Genomic DNA, 18,525 nt, shown 5'->3' with positions numbered 1-18,525 from the left:
GAAAAAAAATAAAAATTATAAAGAAGAGAAAATAAGAAAAAAAATTGGATTTGGATTACTATATAATAAAAAAGAAACACAAGAGTGCAAAAAATAGACCCAAAAAAATTTAGAAAATGTTTTCTCGTCAAAATTTCTAGATATTTTGCTTTAGTTTACAATTTCATATTGTTTAAAATATAAATTAAAAGAACTTTAATATCAATATAAATGTGTATTTCCATTTTGGAATTTGTCTGATTTAGGGATTCTGATATATTTAATGAATTTCTAATATCTTTAACATTGAATACGATTTCGATTTCCAAATTGCTTAATTCTATAATTTTAAGAAATTTGCTTTTTAAAATTGTAAAAAAAAAGATTTTTAATATATTTTGTTAGCTACATGATATAAGACAGAGAAGTTTTATTGCAAAATGTATTTCAATGATAATAGACGTTGTATAAAAGTGAATCCAAATTTTTAAAGTTATTTATTAATCCATGAACCAAAAAGAAAGCCATTTGCATATTTCAATTTATACTATCAAAAAGCCCATTTCTTTCAATATATAATGTAAAAAAAGTTTATATGATTTCTAATATCATAATTCAAAATATAATTAATGATGGAGAGATTAATTTTTTTATCACCAATATTAACTAATACTTCTATCATGTTTCTTTAAAAAAATGAAAATCTTTAAAAAATTTGAAGATTGCAAAAAAGTTGATAAAAAAAATAATTCTACGGACTATATTAATTCCGTGTTATGATAGATTTTTAAACTGATATAAAAATTTTTAAAATATCACTTATAAAAAATGATTCTAATTCTTTTCTTCAATCAAAAACGAAACTTCATTTTATCAAACTATGAGTCTGATAAAAATTTTATTTTGATTGAGATATTCGCACATACTCACACTATTGTTCACCTTCAATTTATAATTATATTTTACTATTTTAAAATAATTTAATTCGGCAATTGTTGCAATATCCATGGCGAGGGTTCCTCTTGTTTTCTCTTCTCCTGTTTTCTTCTTTGACCGCGATATTTTATTCGATTGGGATTCCAATCAACGTTATCTGTCTGTCGTATCTTGGTTGGCGTAGATAGTACATTATTAATTCGCTCTATATGTGCGAATTTCGTTAATGGTTGCTCTTCGTAACCACTCCCGAAAATATATTGCGAATGGTAATATTGTTTCAGACACGACTCGTTTCGAAAACTCTGCATCGCACACCATACGTGACACAATAAAGATGGAAATCTCGACAGCCAATATTCTGTAAACTTTTCAGGAATTTCGCCGAGACTCTCTTGCGCTTTTGGACTTAGTTCTCTGTAGTGATGTTTCTAAAAAACACATTCTAACATTAATAATAAGTTAATAGAAAATTAAAATATTATTGAAATTATGTTATATTTCTCTTTTATTTATATCTCTATTTATTAGTTCTGTAAATAAGCCACGTCTTATCTAATTGTAAAAATCATTATGTTCTTTAACATGAGCGATTTCACACTATGGAAGAACAAAATTTATTTCATTGAATATGTTGTATTAAATATATACAAATACATATTGTGTTGCTTTTTGTGTTGTAAATGATTTTTGTTAAAAAATATTTTTCAAAATTTTAATTTTTTTATACTTGTAAATTTCAATTATTCTTGTCATCTAAAGAATTTTTTAATTATATATAGTGTTTATATTTTTATCTATATTCATATCTCTTCACTAACTTTGTTCCGTAAAGCTCTGAGTAGGTCTCTTACGCTATCACCTCGATAGCTTCTGTATTTTCGCAAGTCTGATGCAACTTCCGAATCTATGTACAATCTCCAATCATCGCGTATCACGTATTCTCTGGAAGTTTCTAAGGCTATCAAAGCTGGACTATCATATTGATCTTTTTCTACTCGGTCGCTAATATCCTGTTACATATATTATGATAATGATAAAATTTTTAGTTATATCAATTATCATAATTACTTTTCTATAAGTATACATTTTTCACTAAAATATCGTATTTAACTAATATTTATAGAGATCAAGACCATAAATACATTGAACAAATGAAGGAAATATATTTAATAAGAAAGATTCATTTAAGTACAGTAGAATGAACACAATCATTCATATTAATCAATCTAAAAGACCCAGTGATTAATCAATTAAAAAGTTCTGTCTCCATTGAGACAAATGAACGTTAGTCAAGTAAATTCACATAATTTTTACATCTAATTTATATAATAATCTAATATGGCTGCTGTAAAATCAGAAAACTTTAATTTTTTTAAATAGATATCTTTTGCTATATATTTTTTTATCTATTTAGAATTCAAAAAGAATAGAGAAATGAATCTTGAAAATATTAAAACATTTTATATGAAAAATAAAATTACAAACCTGGAAAAAACTTAAAATCTCTATTGAATTCCAAAAGATCGGATAGTTACAAATTGCCGAAGCTGGTGGTCTCCCAGCAGGGTTACTGGATATCATCGCTTTAATTAATAATAACGCTAATTCTTTGTCACTCGAGGATATTCCTCGGAGCGCGGTCAGATTAGTCTCGCCACCTGCAAAGATAAAACAGACCAAATAAATAATTGATGATTAAATAAATTTTCGACATTCTTAATTAGTGCATAAGAAGTATATAAGAATACATGACTAATGTATAATAACTAAAGCTTAAAATGGAATTTGCTAGAATAGAAAAGTTTCAAATTTCATTTGAATTGCTATTTACAGAGAATATTAGCTTGTCTGCGTAGGGGATCGCCGAAAGGATGTTTGCCGTCAGAGAGAACATAATAAAAAACACAGCCAAGTGAAAAGATATCGACAGCACATGTCGTTCTTTCTCCGTTCAACATTTCCGGTGCTATCCAGCCGTCAGTCCCGGTAATACCGGATCTCCGGGAAAATGATACGCGCCCAAGTTGAAGTTTCTTACATAATCCGAAATCCGATATCATCGCACGTACCTCTCCTCGAGGTCCAGGAACAGAGAGCAATACATTATGAGGCTTAATGTCCCTGTGGACTATATACAAAAATTATATAAGATTTATGAATTAATTTCCCACAAATTTATTACAGATTCGAGAAATTTTTCTCGATATGTTTCAAAGTTACATATATAGACTCACCGATATCTAAAAAATGTAAATGTGCCAATCCAGAGGTAGCCTGATGCAAAATATTTTTCACAGATATCTTTTCCCTGTCGTACTTGCCCGTCACGTAATCTTGTAAAGTGGCTTCGGCTAGTTCCAGGGCAATATATCTGAACATACGATCTTGTTCAGTACAAAAATATCTGACTACATTTGCATGCGCGTCTGATTCTCTCAACAGAGCTACCTCTCGATCAGCGAACGTAAAACAATCCGGCAACAGACGCTTCACAGCCACTGCACGACCATCAAATTCACCTCTGAATAAAGAATCAAAATTAATTTAGATTTTTCATATTAAAAATTTACTCGTACTTACTTCGTTGCATGAAAAAAAAAAAAATATTTAAAGCAATCAAGATAAATACTACAAACATATTAGAAATATTACATACTTATATACAAATGTCCCTTCACATCCTTTGCCGAGAACCTGTCCCGTGTCGAAAATAATTTTCCCCACTTTCATAAAGCTCTCTCCAATATCTTCTGGCATAACAATCGAGTTGCCTGAATAATTCGTGCGACTGTTTTCACGAGAAAACTTAAAAAACAATTTAATATAATTTAAATTTAATAGTACATTAATTAATCCTGTATAGAAACTATATATTAAAAACTGAAATTGAGATTGCATTATGTGTGATAAAGATAAAAAAATTGAATATTGTTCAATCACACTATAATATAATATAATCACGATAGATATACATATATCAAATAACATATATCAAATAACAATATTAACATTTTCTTCTTTAATGCTTATTTAGTTTCTATTTTTGTTGATATTGTCTAACTGCTTATTATGAACATAACAATGCATAAGAATATAAGTTAATAAATTAATTTTTATAATAATTGTTTTATATAAATAAACTTTTTTTAAATTAATTATTATTTACTATGTTATAAACCTTTCTTTTTAATTTATAAATTTCTTTTGTGTTGAATCTTATTTTTTAAATAAATCAGCAATAGAGTTGTAGATTTCTATTATCACTAACAAAATTTGATTTGGTAAAACAAACGAATTAATAAACAATGTTGCCTGATATATGTATAATATGTAATAATCTTCTAATTAAAAAATTAATTTTTTAAAAAATAATAAAAGAAAACTTATTGATTAATATGCACTCTCATATAAATATATAATCTATTTGTTGAAAAATTCTTTTTCCAAAAATTAACATTATATTGTTCTTCTAATTTCACAATCTAATGCATAATATATTAAATATTTTACCTGCGAGAGTTGCTGATGTTGCTGTTTATTTTGTACATATAGATACCATAATGCAGCAATCATGCATCCCACAAATATGATCAGGACCAATTTTATACCCGTATTTTCTTGTTGATTGATCCATACTTTGGCTGTACCGTACATATCTAATAGAATTTTCTGCCAATTATGATTGCTTTCTGACTGCACAGTATTATTAGATATATCCAATTGCATGGCAACTGGCAACTTCATGTCGGTAACATTCGATGATGCAGTTTCCAAAATTATCGGATCGGACCGTCCGGTTATTTGAAGAAATTGATTCTGTGGTTGATACCCTATAAATATATTGTAATCTAAATTACAAAAAGAAATGAAATTTGCACAATGCTATAATAAAACTGGAATATAATAATGCTTTATTAATGCTAATTATTGCTTTACTAATACAATGTATACAATGTACATTTATGATTTGGATATTACCTAACATATTTTTGTATTCGACACTTTGATAACCATTGTCATCTGTGTCAACATTAGGAATAAAAACATAATCTCCTGGCAATGGTATTTTATTACCAGCTTCATCAATATGTGAAGTCAATAATGGAATTTCCAGCGATAAATGCCCAATATTGTTCGATACTGTTGTTGCCGAATCGACGAGCGATGGTAACGCATAGGGACCATGTTGATGCTTTCCAACAAACAAGGTAGGACTGAAACAAGAAAAGATTATGTTAATTTTAATTGTTCACCTTTAAATTTGCAAATCTTCTTTATTTAATTTTATCAAAATCTTTTCTTTTCACATATTTTGTAACTTACAATAATTGAGCATCAGTTGGTTTTTCTGCAAAACTTTCTAATGAAGAATCAGCAATACTTGTAAAAGGAATTGTTATTAAACCATTTTTAGTTATAGTGTACATTGCTCTCACTGGACTTTCGAGATCTAATTTCCAAACAATTCTGCCTAATCTATCTAAAGTCACAACACGACCTGTTGAACTTGTTGTAAAGTGTAATAAATCTAAAAATAAAATTTATATTACTATAAATGTTAAAAATACTTAAAATAATTATAACTATAAATTTTCCATAAAATAATTTATAAAAGAATTTTTAAAATGCATAATTGTTTTATAAAAATAAATAACATACCATAATTGTTCATTACATCAGGTTCCATTTCTGAAGCAGAATAATCATAAAATGTCACATTCCATTTTCTGTCTTTATGCTTGCTGTCTACCATAATAATGTTATATTCTGTGCGACCCACAAAAATAGCATTCTGCATTTCCAAAGGGCAAGTATTTTTTTCGCTATTAAAACTTAAAAGCTGTTTTCTTTCACCAGTTGTTAAATCAATGCTAAACCAAGTATCTATTTTTCGTCCAGTGTACAATATACCTTCGCTGCTTCTACAAGGACTACTGGCCACTAACTGAGGAATGGTAAATGGCAACTTTTTTAATACTCCTAAATCTTTGCCAAATAGATAGAGGGAACCATCTCTGGGATCTGGCAGAAACATTGGTCTAGAAATAAAAAATTCATTTAATAATTCAAAAGATTACCAATTATCATATCTTGTCTGTTATTTAATATACAAGACACATAATAATCATAGTTTTATTAATATAGATATAACAAACATTATAAAACTATAAATTGTTTTGTAAAATTATAAAATATTATTAATTATATATTATTATATATATAATATATTTAATATAATATAAAAAAAAATAATAAATATAACATACATCTTAGGCTCTGATGGATTAATAGGCACTTTGACTACTGGTTCTGAAATATGATAAACCATAGTATATAAATATAACAAAAATTATAAATCAATTAGATATATAATTTCCTAATGTAAGCAAACAAAATAATTACCATCATCTTGTTGCCAACGTATTTCTCCTGTTTGTTGACTGACACCAACAAATGATCCTCCAAGAGTCGAAAATACAAGAAGATTATTTTCTTCTCCTGCTATCAGTTCGGTATTAAGACTCTAATAAGAAATATTTGAATTAAATTTTAATCCCATAATTATAGTAGCTTCCTCAATTTATTTAAAATATGCAAAGTGCATGCCAGAAAAACATAAGGTGGAAAAAAAAATTTACTTTTATTATTATTCATATATATAACTCTAATAATAACTCTATAAAAATGGATCAATTTCTTATGATAAATGTTCAATAAAGGAAATTATATTACGTACATCTACCATGCACTGTTTTGCGATAAACGCAAACAGTACCAAAATAACAAGCATCATTGGCTGAATCGTCAACCGCTTTTCCATTGTGAAAAGTATCTATGAATATGTATAAATATCGTTGATCATTCAATATACAAATGTGAAATTTCTCCTGCCACAGGTTTAAATCCATGCAATAATAATCACAATGCATCAGTATTTCCTTTATGTAGTATTTGTAACAGATGACCATTAATACAATTGTATTATGAATGTACCATTAATACAATTATCATACATAATCTTTTTTTCGAAATACGATAAAAGAGATGGAAATTACATGCTTGTACAAGTCTCAATTATACATTAATATGTTCTTATTTTCGAGACAAAAACAGAGTGCATACAATGTTGTACAGATGTCATCATCCTGTAAAAATGATTATACAAGACATTTGTTTTGTTACCACAATAATTACATGTAGGTACCTTAGCGAAGATAAAATCATTATAATAAATATATTTATTCATCTCATCGTAAGTTTCCTCCTCCAAGAGACTCGATTAACGGAAGCATTCTCAGAGGCGGAATAATAGAATGATACGCAAATTCATGGAATATCTTATATAGACACGTGTCTCTCTCAACATATGTATACGTATATTTGAGCGCACACCACGCCATAAACTTTATGCGTGTATAAGTGTGCACAGTGGGTGTTTTCCATCAGTCTGTCTTTTTCAACATCGATGAATAACAAGGATGGAATGACGTTTGATTAAATATATGAAATTTTCAACGCGCATGCGTCTGCATCCGACTGAGCACGTTCATTTGGCCGACCAATCAAACGTCATCCTCCCTCAAAAACAGTATTCGATTGGTGGATCTACGCGCGTGTATTCACCAATCGGATTTGAAGGATATCTGGAAAGTTTTCTAGGGAGAAATACCTACAGAAACAATTCACGCGATTGGCTATCGAATAGGAACATTTTCGGGACTCGAAAAATTCCCTATTCGACAGCCAATTACGCGACGATGTGTCTACCTGTGTATTTTCTCCCTGGGTTGCGTTCTAAAATTTATTTCTTAAAGTAAAGTAGCGGTTGACTGACCAATCAGGATAGAGGAATTTTTGTTTCGGCAGTTCTGATTGGTCAAGTGAACGCTCTGCTCCAAGAAATAAATTTTGGAACGTAACCCTGGATGACTCCAGTTTCGCAAGACAACGGAAGGAGGGGAAAGGGAAGCGGTGTCTCAGCGCGCGATTACCTCGAGAGTGGCCACGATCGCGACCGGCTTCCCCGATGCATTTTTGCGCGCGGAACGATTCCCTCTCTGTCGGCGCTACTTGGAAAGTGTGCGGAAACTAAGCGAAACGTGTTGCTGACTCCCGTGGCGGATCAGCTCGTTGACAGGTGACGAGCAGATGCGTTGTTCGGAGTTGTCAATGTAGGTACCACCCGGTCGGAGGGGACGCGACGCCAAGTATCGGTGAGTTTCGTGTTTCCGTCACGGTTTCCAATGTTTGCATCATCGGATCCCGCCGTAACTTTCCATCGCCATTAAATGCGTATCTCACCCGGGATCCGCTAATTCATCGTACATGGAACTTGTACACTCTTTTCCGTACGCGAGATACGTTCCTTAAATAAATACACGTGTAACGTGTACGGTTTAAAGTGTATTTAGTTTTTTTTTTATTGCGCAGAACTGATTTAACGCCTACACATGAGATTAAATTATCATTTGTAGCCATTTTGATCACATTTCTGTTAATTTTTTTTTCTAAATTTTAAAGTTTCAAATTTTTCTTTTAACACTTTTTTACACGCGTTTGTTAAACTCGAACAAACGAGAGGGGGATTAATGGGGGGTGAGGAGCATTAATTATGAATTTTTTAAATTTTTTCTGCAAAATAATTTTTTATGTTTATCATTAAATAATTATTTAAATAAATAATTTTTTCACTGATATTTATTGATATACTTGTTCGCTTCTCTAGTTTTATAAAAATGTTTTTATCTTTTATCAAAAATATTTAATAATAGTTGCAATGTCTATATCGATATTAAAGTATCTATCAGAACAGATAAAATATAATAACATATTAATTTTATTTCTAGAATGCATATCAGAATCTATCGACAATGTCAAATTCAGAGGAAATGGACAGTTACGTATCAGATACGCAAGAGGCCTACAAAAATGCAAATGAAGATCCCAATAAAAAAAATTTTAATGAAGATGCAAGCTGGAACGAAAGTCAAGATTTTCATCTCGTTGTCGAAGGAGATGAGAGCATGACGGAGAGAACAAAGCTCTCCATGGAAGATGCTAATCGTCAAGATTCTGCTGAACAATCAAATCTGCAACAAATTCCAGATACGTCACAAATAGATGATAAAATAATGGCCACAAATGATGAAGAGATAAAAAATGTCAGAGATGGAGAAACAATAGAAAACGAGAGTGTGGGGAATGTACTTAGCGATGTAAACGATTCGGAGAGGAAAGATGAACTTTCTGACGAAGACGAAATCATCCAAGCTACACCTCCACAGAATCATTCACCACCTAAGAAAGGAGCTGGCAATATTGATATTACGAGTCTAAAACGTAAAGCTGAGTCCATGGACGAATTGCTGGCTAAAATCGCTAGAACAGCATCTATGGAAAATGTAGCAGATGCTGAGAAACGACTGGAAGTAGAAGAGGTAAGTCATCAGTCTGATGGATCTGATGACTCGTGTCAGGATCTGTTCAAAAATGTCGACAAAAACGTCGTAATAGAAGAGACCCAAGAGTCAACCAACCAAGAATTCATTCAAAACTCTTTAGCGAGCCCCCTTGAAAGTACAACCGATGATAATAAGACGCAGAATCCTTGTCATTCTGAACAAATAAATCAACAAGAGCAAGTCTTCTCTGAGAAATGTTGCAGTATGGAGAAGAATGAGAATTTGAATGTTTCCGCGAAATTGGCCGACGTCAGCGACAACGATAGTATCATTGTCAATGTAAATTCCATGCACGAAAGTGATTCACAAATAGAAGACAATGATTTGCCAAGCGAAGTGAAGAGGAATGCTGATTCAACGGTCACTGTCGAAAAATCCACGACTGAAACATTAGACGAGATGAATAAATCTGTAAATGTAAAGGAGACCGAAACGATTTCCAACGAAAGCAATAAAATTGAGCACACGAATTGCATCAAGAAAACTGCCGATGATGGTAAAGAAACTCCTCGAGTCAAACTGCGAACCAGCGTGGAACTGATATACGAAAGCACGAGTCAAACTGCCGACAATGATGAAAATAAATCAAAGGAAGTGGTAGAGATCGACGAGGATGAAGGTGATAAGATTGTAGATTCGTCGACCGAGGTAATCTACGATCGTAAAAATACCAAACCGGAGCCGGAAGTTGTTGAGATCATAGATGACTCGCGCGAAGACAACGAGAGGATTCGTTCGGAACTCGCTCCAGACTCAGGAGATGGTTCCGAGGTACAAGTCATGGAAAAGAACAGTTTCGAGAATAAGAGCAGCGTCGATTTCAACTACAAATCTACGGAGAGTATGAAAGAGTCGTCATTGGATTCGAGACCACCGACAACGGACAATAAAGTGATGAACGGTAGTCTCGAATCCAAGAAAGCTGATAATGATGTAACTCTGAGCGCGGAATCCGATACATTCTCCGTCTATGATGCGCCAATCTTTACAAAAGCCGACAGCAATCTAGACAATATAAAGAAATCGGATAACGTCAAGAGCAATTCTTTCATATTCAGGGATCCGGACAACATTGAGGTGATCAATATAAGCGATAATATCAATGTAAGTGATACATCCAATGTGGAGGAGAAGAGCAAATCCGATCTAATTCACAATGGTACATCGACGAAGACTGTGCAGGTACAAGCACAATAGATACTTAATATAAAAAAGATATTAACAAATTAATTATTATTAATATAAAGAAAGCTAGAGAGTTTATTATATAAAAAAAAGATATTTTTGTGTGTGTGTAAATTGTGTGTATAAAACTATAGAAAATACCTATATAAATGTTATTACAGATGGAGCGAGAGATCGGTATGTACGTCAAGCTTAAATGCGTACTTCACATGGACGAAAACACGAAGGAGTACGTGAACAAGGAGCTAACGGCAGTATATTGCGAACCCGCGGTAATCGAGTCTACGGTGGGTAGGCAAAAGAACGAGGACAGCCAATCTTCACTGGCGGATATTTCCGACAATAAGGATTCGCCGCCCTGTTCTGTCAATAGCAATCCACAAATGTATCAGCTACCTTCCCGATTGTCCATCATGTCATCGATCAGTTCATCGAGCTCGGCGTCCAGCGCCGCTGCTCTAACCGCGAAGCTCGCCCTAAAGGCACTTGGGTCGACGAAATACGCAAAGAAGCTGTCTTCCCAGGAAGCGCTACACGTACTGACAGATAAGTTGATATCGGACGAGACCTATAGTCGCGTGACGCGCGAGTGGAAAAATCACCACTTGGTGACCGCAACAATCCTGAATTGCGCGAACACGGAACTCAATACCACGAATGTCAGCAACGTCGAGCTGATGGATCATCGTAATCGACACTTAAGAGATAACTTTGTACGTTCGTCGACACCATCGGAAGATGCCGCGGCTGATGAAAAAATCGAGTTAACCGCCACACCGAAGAGCACGAAGAAGGGAAAGGCTGTGAAGAGACCGAGGAGCAAAATAACGAGGGCAAATGTCGGGCAGACTAACGGCAACGAGGACGTGGCGAATACAAATACCGAACCAGGTCTGCATGTTTCCTTTGCAGAGACCGACACACCGTCCGGCAGGAAGAAGAGCAGATTAGAAAGTACGGAAAGTAAATTAGGCATAGACGTCCTAGCGAATTCACCTTCGAATTCGCTGCAAAACGATCCGGCCGACGAACTAATCGGTAAAAGTGTGTTCGCCAAGTGGTCGGACAACAATTATTATCCCGGTATAGTAGGTGATCGAATCAAGACCAAGTACAAAGTGAACTTTTACGACGGCAAAAGCAAGACACTCATACCAGAGTTCGTGATACCGATACCAAAGATTCTGAGGGAGGGTCTGTCCGTGTACGCGACCACGAAAGCCAATGATTACGGCTCTGTTGGTATCATCGTCGACTCTCATACATCATCGACGATGAGCAACAGCAAGGATAATAGCGACACGTACTACACGGTGGAGATCGACGAAGGTGAGCGATTGCGTGTGCAAGTACGGGACATCTTTCTTTCGGCCGATCAGGCGCAGGTGCTTAAAGAGGAAGTAGATTACGCGGATAAGAGCTCCTTGCCGAGCACACCGAAGGCACTCGGTCAAGTAACGCTCGATAACGTGGTGGATGGCAAAAGGCGCTCCAAGCGAATCGGCACGCCGGTCTTCTCGACTCCCAAGTCCAAGAGCAGCGGGGCTAGCAGTTCGACCAGCAGCAAGATCAAATCCTCGGAACCCTCTGTGTCCGGCGTGTCCGTCAGATTAAAGGACACATTGGAAAATGAAAGCGTATCGAGCGACTCGAACGTCGAATCGGCTCAAATGGACATGTACGTTTTGAGAGGTGTGCAAAGAGAAATCATCAGCACACCATACGAACAGACTGCGAAAGGTTCGCAGAACAGAATCAAAGGCAAGCCGCGCAGCAGGAAGAAGATAGACGATCCGCAGACCATCGCCAAGCTTGGCCCGATCCCACCGGCAAACTCCAATATTTTCAAGGGCATGTCGTTTATCCTCACTTGCGTGCTCGTGAAAGAGTTGGATAGGTACTTTCTTCTCTTCTCATTTATTTATCAAAATTTATGCGATAATTTCAATTAAGAGAATACTGGAAATATAAAAAATATTAGTGTAAATAATAGAGATTTAATAACTTTAAAGTATAAATATTTTTTACACATAATATCCATTAAATTATCCTATTTTAGGTACAAAGATACATCAAGCGTAGAAACAGCTACCGATACAGAGACCGAGAACGAGGATGATTGGATGGAGCAACCGTTCGTGCGCGACAGGCTGCACACGCAGATCCTGGCGGGCGGCGGTAAAATTTACGAGGACTTTGATCAAATACCAAAGGACGAGTACAAAGATACAAAACTCATTACAAACGTGCCAAATAGGACAGCAAAAAACATACTGTGCCTATCAGTTGGCATCCCCGCCTACAATCACAAGTGGATAATTAGATGCTGTTTAGAAGTAAATTGACATTTCTTATCCCAATTCCTTAATTGTGCGTGTTGGATATTTTTAAGATGTATTTTATATATTATATATTTTTGTTATGTACATATATATATATATTGTTTCTTTGTTTCACTATATTTTTCTTATACTATTACTATAATTTTTTCGTTATAATTTGTTATATTTATAATAATTTTATTTTTATCATCGCAATCATGTTTTTAGGGAAAGATTGTGAACGCGGCGGAGGACGCGCTTCCAACCGGTTGGAGTTTGCAGAAGAAAGCTTATGTAGAAACGTTCCAAGTGGGTAAAAGTAAGCCGTTATCGGAGAAGATCGTAATAATTCCCAATTTGGCATCCGATGAAGAGTTTGCCATATTCTGGCGGCAAGTTTGCGAGAACGCGGGGGCGGTGGTCTTGATCGCCGATAACTCGGGTACTTTATTTTTTCGCTTGTATATTTCTCTATTGCCAATATTATAGATTCTTTTGCAAAGTAGATTTATATATATAATAATTACACATATGCCTTAGTCGATTACAATATTCGTACAAGAACTTATCGAATCGCATTATATTTTTTAGGAGCCATGGAAGCTATGGATTTCGGCAGTAATAATGTAATAGTTCTGTCTAATCTAACATGCCCGTCGTGGGCTATGAGCAGAGCAAATCACCTGCGAATTCCAGTACTGTCAACCACATGGGTAGTTCAGTGCTTAATCGAGGGTAAACTTTGTTCATATGACCAGCATCCGCGTTTCAAATACAATTATATACAAAATTAAGAAAGCTGATTAGTTTATTGTTTTTACCCTACGTTGTTTAGGAACAATGTAATTTGTATAGAGACTATATTTTCCTTTCCTTCTTATTTTTTAAATTTCTTTTTCATTATCTCGTATAAGATACAAAGTGATTTTACATGATTGTATATTATGAAGTTTTTCAATTTTATCTTTTTACATATCTCTATTGTTTTTAATTCAATAATAATACACTACGCGGAAATAGTCATTTTGTTCTTATTCTAATCTTTTAAAAAAATCACTGATGCAATGATCTTTTTGTTTTCTATTATTAATGTATATTTGATGTAACATTGATATATAATAATTGATAAACCATTTTGATATAGCGTTTTATCGCATAATATCAAATAGTCATTTTTTTCTATATTTATATATAAATATAATATAGTTATATTTATATAATATATATATATATATATATTTATTTATATATAAAATAGAAAATATATGTAACATAGTAAGTCCATAGTTTTGAAAGTATGTAAAATTACTATGTGATCATGTTTATATTTTGAAGTAAAAACGAGAGAATTGAAAAAGAGATCTTAATCAGAATGGTCAAATCACAATTTTATATGAGTAAACACAAATTCTTATTCCGCTTTCTATTAATTTTTACAAATATAGACATTTATATATTTTGTACGAGATGTAATTATCTATCGAATCTAATCGATTTAACCATTTTTTACAAAAAAAGTGAAAGATTTTTTTACAAATAACGTACTTTTAGAGATATACACATACTGATTGATGATTGCTAAAGAACAATTTTCTATAAAGCAATATGTACTTTATTTCCTTAGCATTTGTCAACCAGTTAGTTAGCAGTACAGTTGACGAAATACAAAAAAACAAACAACCGATGGAAAATATGTATATATGTGTCCGTGCATATGTATAAGATGCGCGTGTACATAAGTAAATATATAGATATATATATAATATACATATGTTATACAAGTTTTATTACTAATAAGTTAATTGTAGCTTATGTACAATAATGTCTGAGGAGATAAAATACAGCAACACATATTTTGGGAGATATTTTTACTTCTCTCTTCTTAAACTCTTCTATCTTTTCTGAACTCGCCGCTTCTTTTATACTTACAAAAAAATTATGCAAATTGATACAATTCATAAAATTTAATATAATTTATTAAGAATAATTGCAAATTAATAATTGAAAATCTACATTTTATAGATTGTATCAATATTTTTTGCAAGTAATCTTCCTTTCCTCACATATAGTAGCAATTAAGATTAAGTAACTCTTACGGATTGTACCAATCCAGGAACAGTAGCGAAAACGACATTACCAGAAGGAAGAAGAGGATCCACACCCTGAGACCGGCATTCCGTTGAATTGCTTGTCGAATCTGCTCGTTGGCTTCCTTCACGTTCTCCGTGGATCCGACCACCGTTGTCATCAGCCTGTCTAGATCCTGGTCTTGATCCAGAACCTTTTCCGTAAAGATCTCCTGAAGCTCGGCAATGTGAATCACTTTGCTCTCGATCTGTTTAACTTCCTCTGTCACATTATTCAGTTCGTTAAACAACTGTTCATTCTCCGATTCGAACATCTGGATATCTTCAGCTGACAATTCTTCTTCATACGTCAACGTATTCGTAACATCCTCGTTGATCTCTTGTATCTTCATCGGACTCGATTCGTTCGACAGACTTCTAGTCTCGCGATCATCCGTGGATCTCTCTATCGCATTCAATGCCGATTTCCTGATGTCTAATCGATCGAGTTTAGGCTCCACCTGTAACTTGGAGATCTTCTGCATCTCTACAGCTCTCTTCACCCGCATAGCCTTCTGTTCCGAGTATATATGACAAACGTTCTTAAGATAATCCTCCATCAGCAACAGCATGATCTCGCGGTGCTCGACGTTCTGCCGGGACAGATCTTCCGCGGATGTCGCGATCTCTCTCCTGAGATCCTTGACCAGCTGTGAGCAGGTGCTCATTATTCGCTGTCCCCCGACGTCGATCTCGTCGCGTTCCGCGTCTGTCATTTGCGGTGCGGATGACAGGTAGTTGGAGAAGTTCAGGTAGGCTTTACGATTCTCCAGCAGGAACTCGCGCAGCTTCGAGATCTGCACGACGACCGCGTGCGCCTTCACGCAGAAGCTACTCTTGGCACCGGTTCTCTTCGGCGGGGCGCAGCCCGGGTTGCCGAGGTCTTTGTTGCGCGAGTCCACCGTCCTCACGCTGGCCTTGAATAACGCGCTCACATCCATGATTCCCCGTGGATTGTTACTCTAGAAACTGTCTCCTCCAGTTGAACCTTCTCCCCGGCATGAATATCAATTCATCCTATAAACATTGAAATATATCTGATGTTGAAGATAGAATAAGAGAAAAATCACATATTTTTTTTCTTTGATATTAAAGTTCAAAAATATGAACTCGGATGAAATAAGAAAACAAAAACAGAAATTTCTTCGCAATGTCACTTTCCTCTCTCTCAACGTTTCATTTATTATTCCGATTATAATTGACGAGTGTAATATATATATATATATATATATATATTTGTTGCAATTACAATGCAATAAAATTTATTTTCTTTTAAAGTAAGCTTGGAAAAAATAGTAATATCGCAGATACTTGTCGGTTTTTATGTAAACACTAGTCATCACATGTCGATTTAAAAGTTAGGTTATGTAACAACTTGTCAATAACATATGCTTGCTCAAGTATTAAAATTACAAAAAACACGAGAAAAGCAAAAATATGGATTAAATCATAAATAGTAAAATATATAAGGATATGTTACTCGTCTAAAAAAATGGTAAATATTTATTTTTACAGTAACTTTTAGAATTTTTAGAAATTAGAAAGTTACTAGGAACAGCAAGTTTTAATTTTCATAAATCAGTAACTTACTTGGATAAATAATTAGCTTTACACAATCAAATTTGAGAACTTTTTCTAGCCTGACAAGATATTAACATATTCATAATATTTAATATTTTAAAAATATAGTTACCTATTTTCTAGAAATGAAATTGTAAATTATTATAGAAATTATTTTTTGATATAAAATCTATGGTGTATAGTTTGACAACGTAATACAAGTTCCATAATTATAGAAGGATATACGATTAATCAAATTTTGCTTATTAATTTTATCATTTTTTATTGAACTTCTTTACCTTATAAGAATTTAATACTATAATGTACAAAGACGAATCATCAAGCAATGTCAGCTGGATGAAGATCAGCCAAGAAGGCATTATATTTATCCATAATATTTAATTCCTCAGGCTTGTTACTCTTATCGTCATATTGCGAACCAACTGTCCATAAAGTTTCTAAATCATAATGCTCTCTCGCAGAATGAGAAAAGATGTGTAAAGCGATATTTCCTACAATAAATAATGATTTAAAATTTATTTTAATAATTAACAATTCAAAAGATTGATGAATTTATAAGCTTCTTTGAGTCTACAACAATGTTTATACACGATATATTCACGTTCAACTGCATATGCACTATATTATTAATCTCTTCTGTTTGTATGTTTATTGATTATACATTTTATTTTGATCTCTTAATATACAACTAAAAAACTTTTTTTTTCAAAACTTTTTCATATAATTATATAAATATATGGACAAATTTTTGTTAAGGGGGCATTTTCAAATTGCTATAAATCCAGAAAATATTTAAAAAAGACTTGTGAAGCACGGAAAAGACTTATAAATACACATCAATATATTTTTAAATTTAGAAAGAAATTTATCTACCTAAATCTAGAGCTACCCAATCTTGCGAGTCCTGTCCTTCAATTTTGGGTATCAAATCGGTCGGATATCTCTTTTGTTTATAAACTTTGCGTACAAAAGTAGCAAGAGCATTCATATGCTTTTGCGATTTTCCAGTCACCACAACAATGTAGTCCACATAAGCATATTCTTTTGGTACTTTAGCGACAAAGATGTTCTTTGCCTTATCCCTCTCCAGCAGAGCAACAAGATCCTCGATATCATATACACCAGTAGTACCGTCTAACACACATATAAATCTTATTATTATTATTACTATATCTATTATAAATTGTTATCAAATTTCATTTTATACTCGTCATATTCTTTTTGCGATAAATACACTCTACAACTATTATCATTAATAAGTATATTACACTTTATCAAAATATTGTTATAAATATTTAATGTATTATGATATAAATAAGAGTTATAATTATAAAATTATTATTAATTATTTTGAAAAATCCTCTGATACAATTCTTACACGCATTATCATGTGACTTCTTTAGATTTGCACTCACGGCTTAAATTTATATCGGCGTAAGGATCATGAACTTCCTGCTTGCTTATTTCCTCGAGACTGATTTTCTGCAACTCCTCGCTCACGTCTAGAATAACATCCGCATCCTCGTCGTGGAAGGCTTTGTATTTCATATTAATAGCGGTCGGGAGGTTATCATCGTTCTCTTTAGATGCATCGTAGTCACCAGGTTTTCTATCCGGCTTACTCGCGAATTGCCTCGTCAATTTCAATTGCGAGTACGTTAGTAATTGTGTACGATTACTGCTGAAAGATTTGCGCGATATTCGTCGAGCGCGAAGCAAATTTCTTAGGATGCGCATCTCGAGCAATACACCAAATCCGGCCAAAAGCAATGTTAGGTTAGGTTGTAAGTTAGGTTAAGTGTGTATTATATACATATTGAAAATAAAAATAACACCATATATATATATAACTTTAATATATTTTATATGTATAAAAAAATTTATATATATAATATATAAAATTTTAATATATATATATATGTGTACAAAATT

The 18,525-nt window shown here is 33.3% G+C and overlaps 3 protein-coding genes across 6 annotated transcripts; 1 reads left to right on the top strand and 2 right to left on the bottom strand.

Annotated features, from left to right (window-relative positions):
* Positions 1–108: 108 nt before the first annotated feature.
* Positions 109–7,370, bottom strand: Ire1 (serine/threonine-protein kinase/endoribonuclease Ire1). The gene is made up of 14 exons (XM_083093923.1): positions 7,124–7,370; positions 6,656–7,064; positions 6,322–6,442; positions 6,186–6,228; positions 5,578–5,957; positions 5,242–5,446; positions 4,897–5,132; positions 4,429–4,748; positions 3,575–3,723; positions 3,153–3,439; positions 2,750–3,046; positions 2,404–2,576; positions 1,737–1,928; positions 109–1,346 (listed from the first exon to the last, which is right to left on the bottom strand). Exons 2-14 carry the CDS (start codon positions 6,737–6,739, stop codon positions 960–962), a joined length of 2,874 nt encoding a protein of 957 aa, XP_082950049.1. The 5' UTR covers positions 6,740–7,064; positions 7,124–7,370; the 3' UTR covers positions 109–959.
* Positions 7,371–7,872: 502 nt separating this feature from the next.
* On the top strand, positions 7,873–14,749 carry LOC145968629 (uncharacterized). Its single transcript, XM_083094245.1, has 6 exons — positions 7,873–8,132; positions 8,766–10,562; positions 10,727–12,462; positions 12,625–12,901; positions 13,115–13,328; positions 13,478–14,749. The coding sequence occupies exons 2-6, from the start codon at positions 8,790–8,792 to the stop codon at positions 13,678–13,680; spliced, it is 4,203 nt and encodes a 1,400-aa protein (XP_082950371.1). The 5' UTR covers positions 7,873–8,132; positions 8,766–8,789; the 3' UTR covers positions 13,681–14,749.
* On the bottom strand, positions 12,547–17,009 carry Syx18 (syntaxin 18). 4 transcript variants are annotated; one of them, XM_083094249.1, is made up of 3 exons: positions 16,324–16,432; positions 15,024–16,029; positions 12,547–14,810 (listed from the first exon to the last, which is right to left on the bottom strand). In XM_083094249.1, the coding sequence occupies exons 2-3, from the start codon at positions 15,951–15,953 to the stop codon at positions 14,769–14,771; spliced, it is 972 nt and encodes a 323-aa protein (XP_082950375.1). In that variant the 5' UTR covers positions 15,954–16,029; positions 16,324–16,432; the 3' UTR covers positions 12,547–14,768. The 4 variants fall into 4 exon arrangements, with proteins under 4 accessions (XP_082950375.1, XP_082950373.1, XP_082950372.1 ...); XM_083094247.1 differs by lacking the exon at positions 16,324–16,432 and adding an exon at positions 16,872–17,009 and having other exon boundaries at positions 12,547–16,029; XM_083094246.1 differs by having other exon boundaries at positions 12,547–16,029.
* Positions 17,010–18,525: the final 1,516 nt, after the last annotated feature.

Source organism: Camponotus vicinus, unplaced genomic scaffold, assembly GCF_025532165.1.
Source record: "Camponotus vicinus isolate PSW18456_S1 unplaced genomic scaffold, iyCamVici1.0 SCAF_3, whole genome shotgun sequence".
Lineage (NCBI taxonomy): Eukaryota > Metazoa > Arthropoda > Insecta > Hymenoptera > Formicidae > Camponotus > Camponotus vicinus.
The sequence above is the reverse complement of the archived record's forward strand: the minus strand, read 5'-3'. Positions and strand labels throughout refer to the sequence as shown.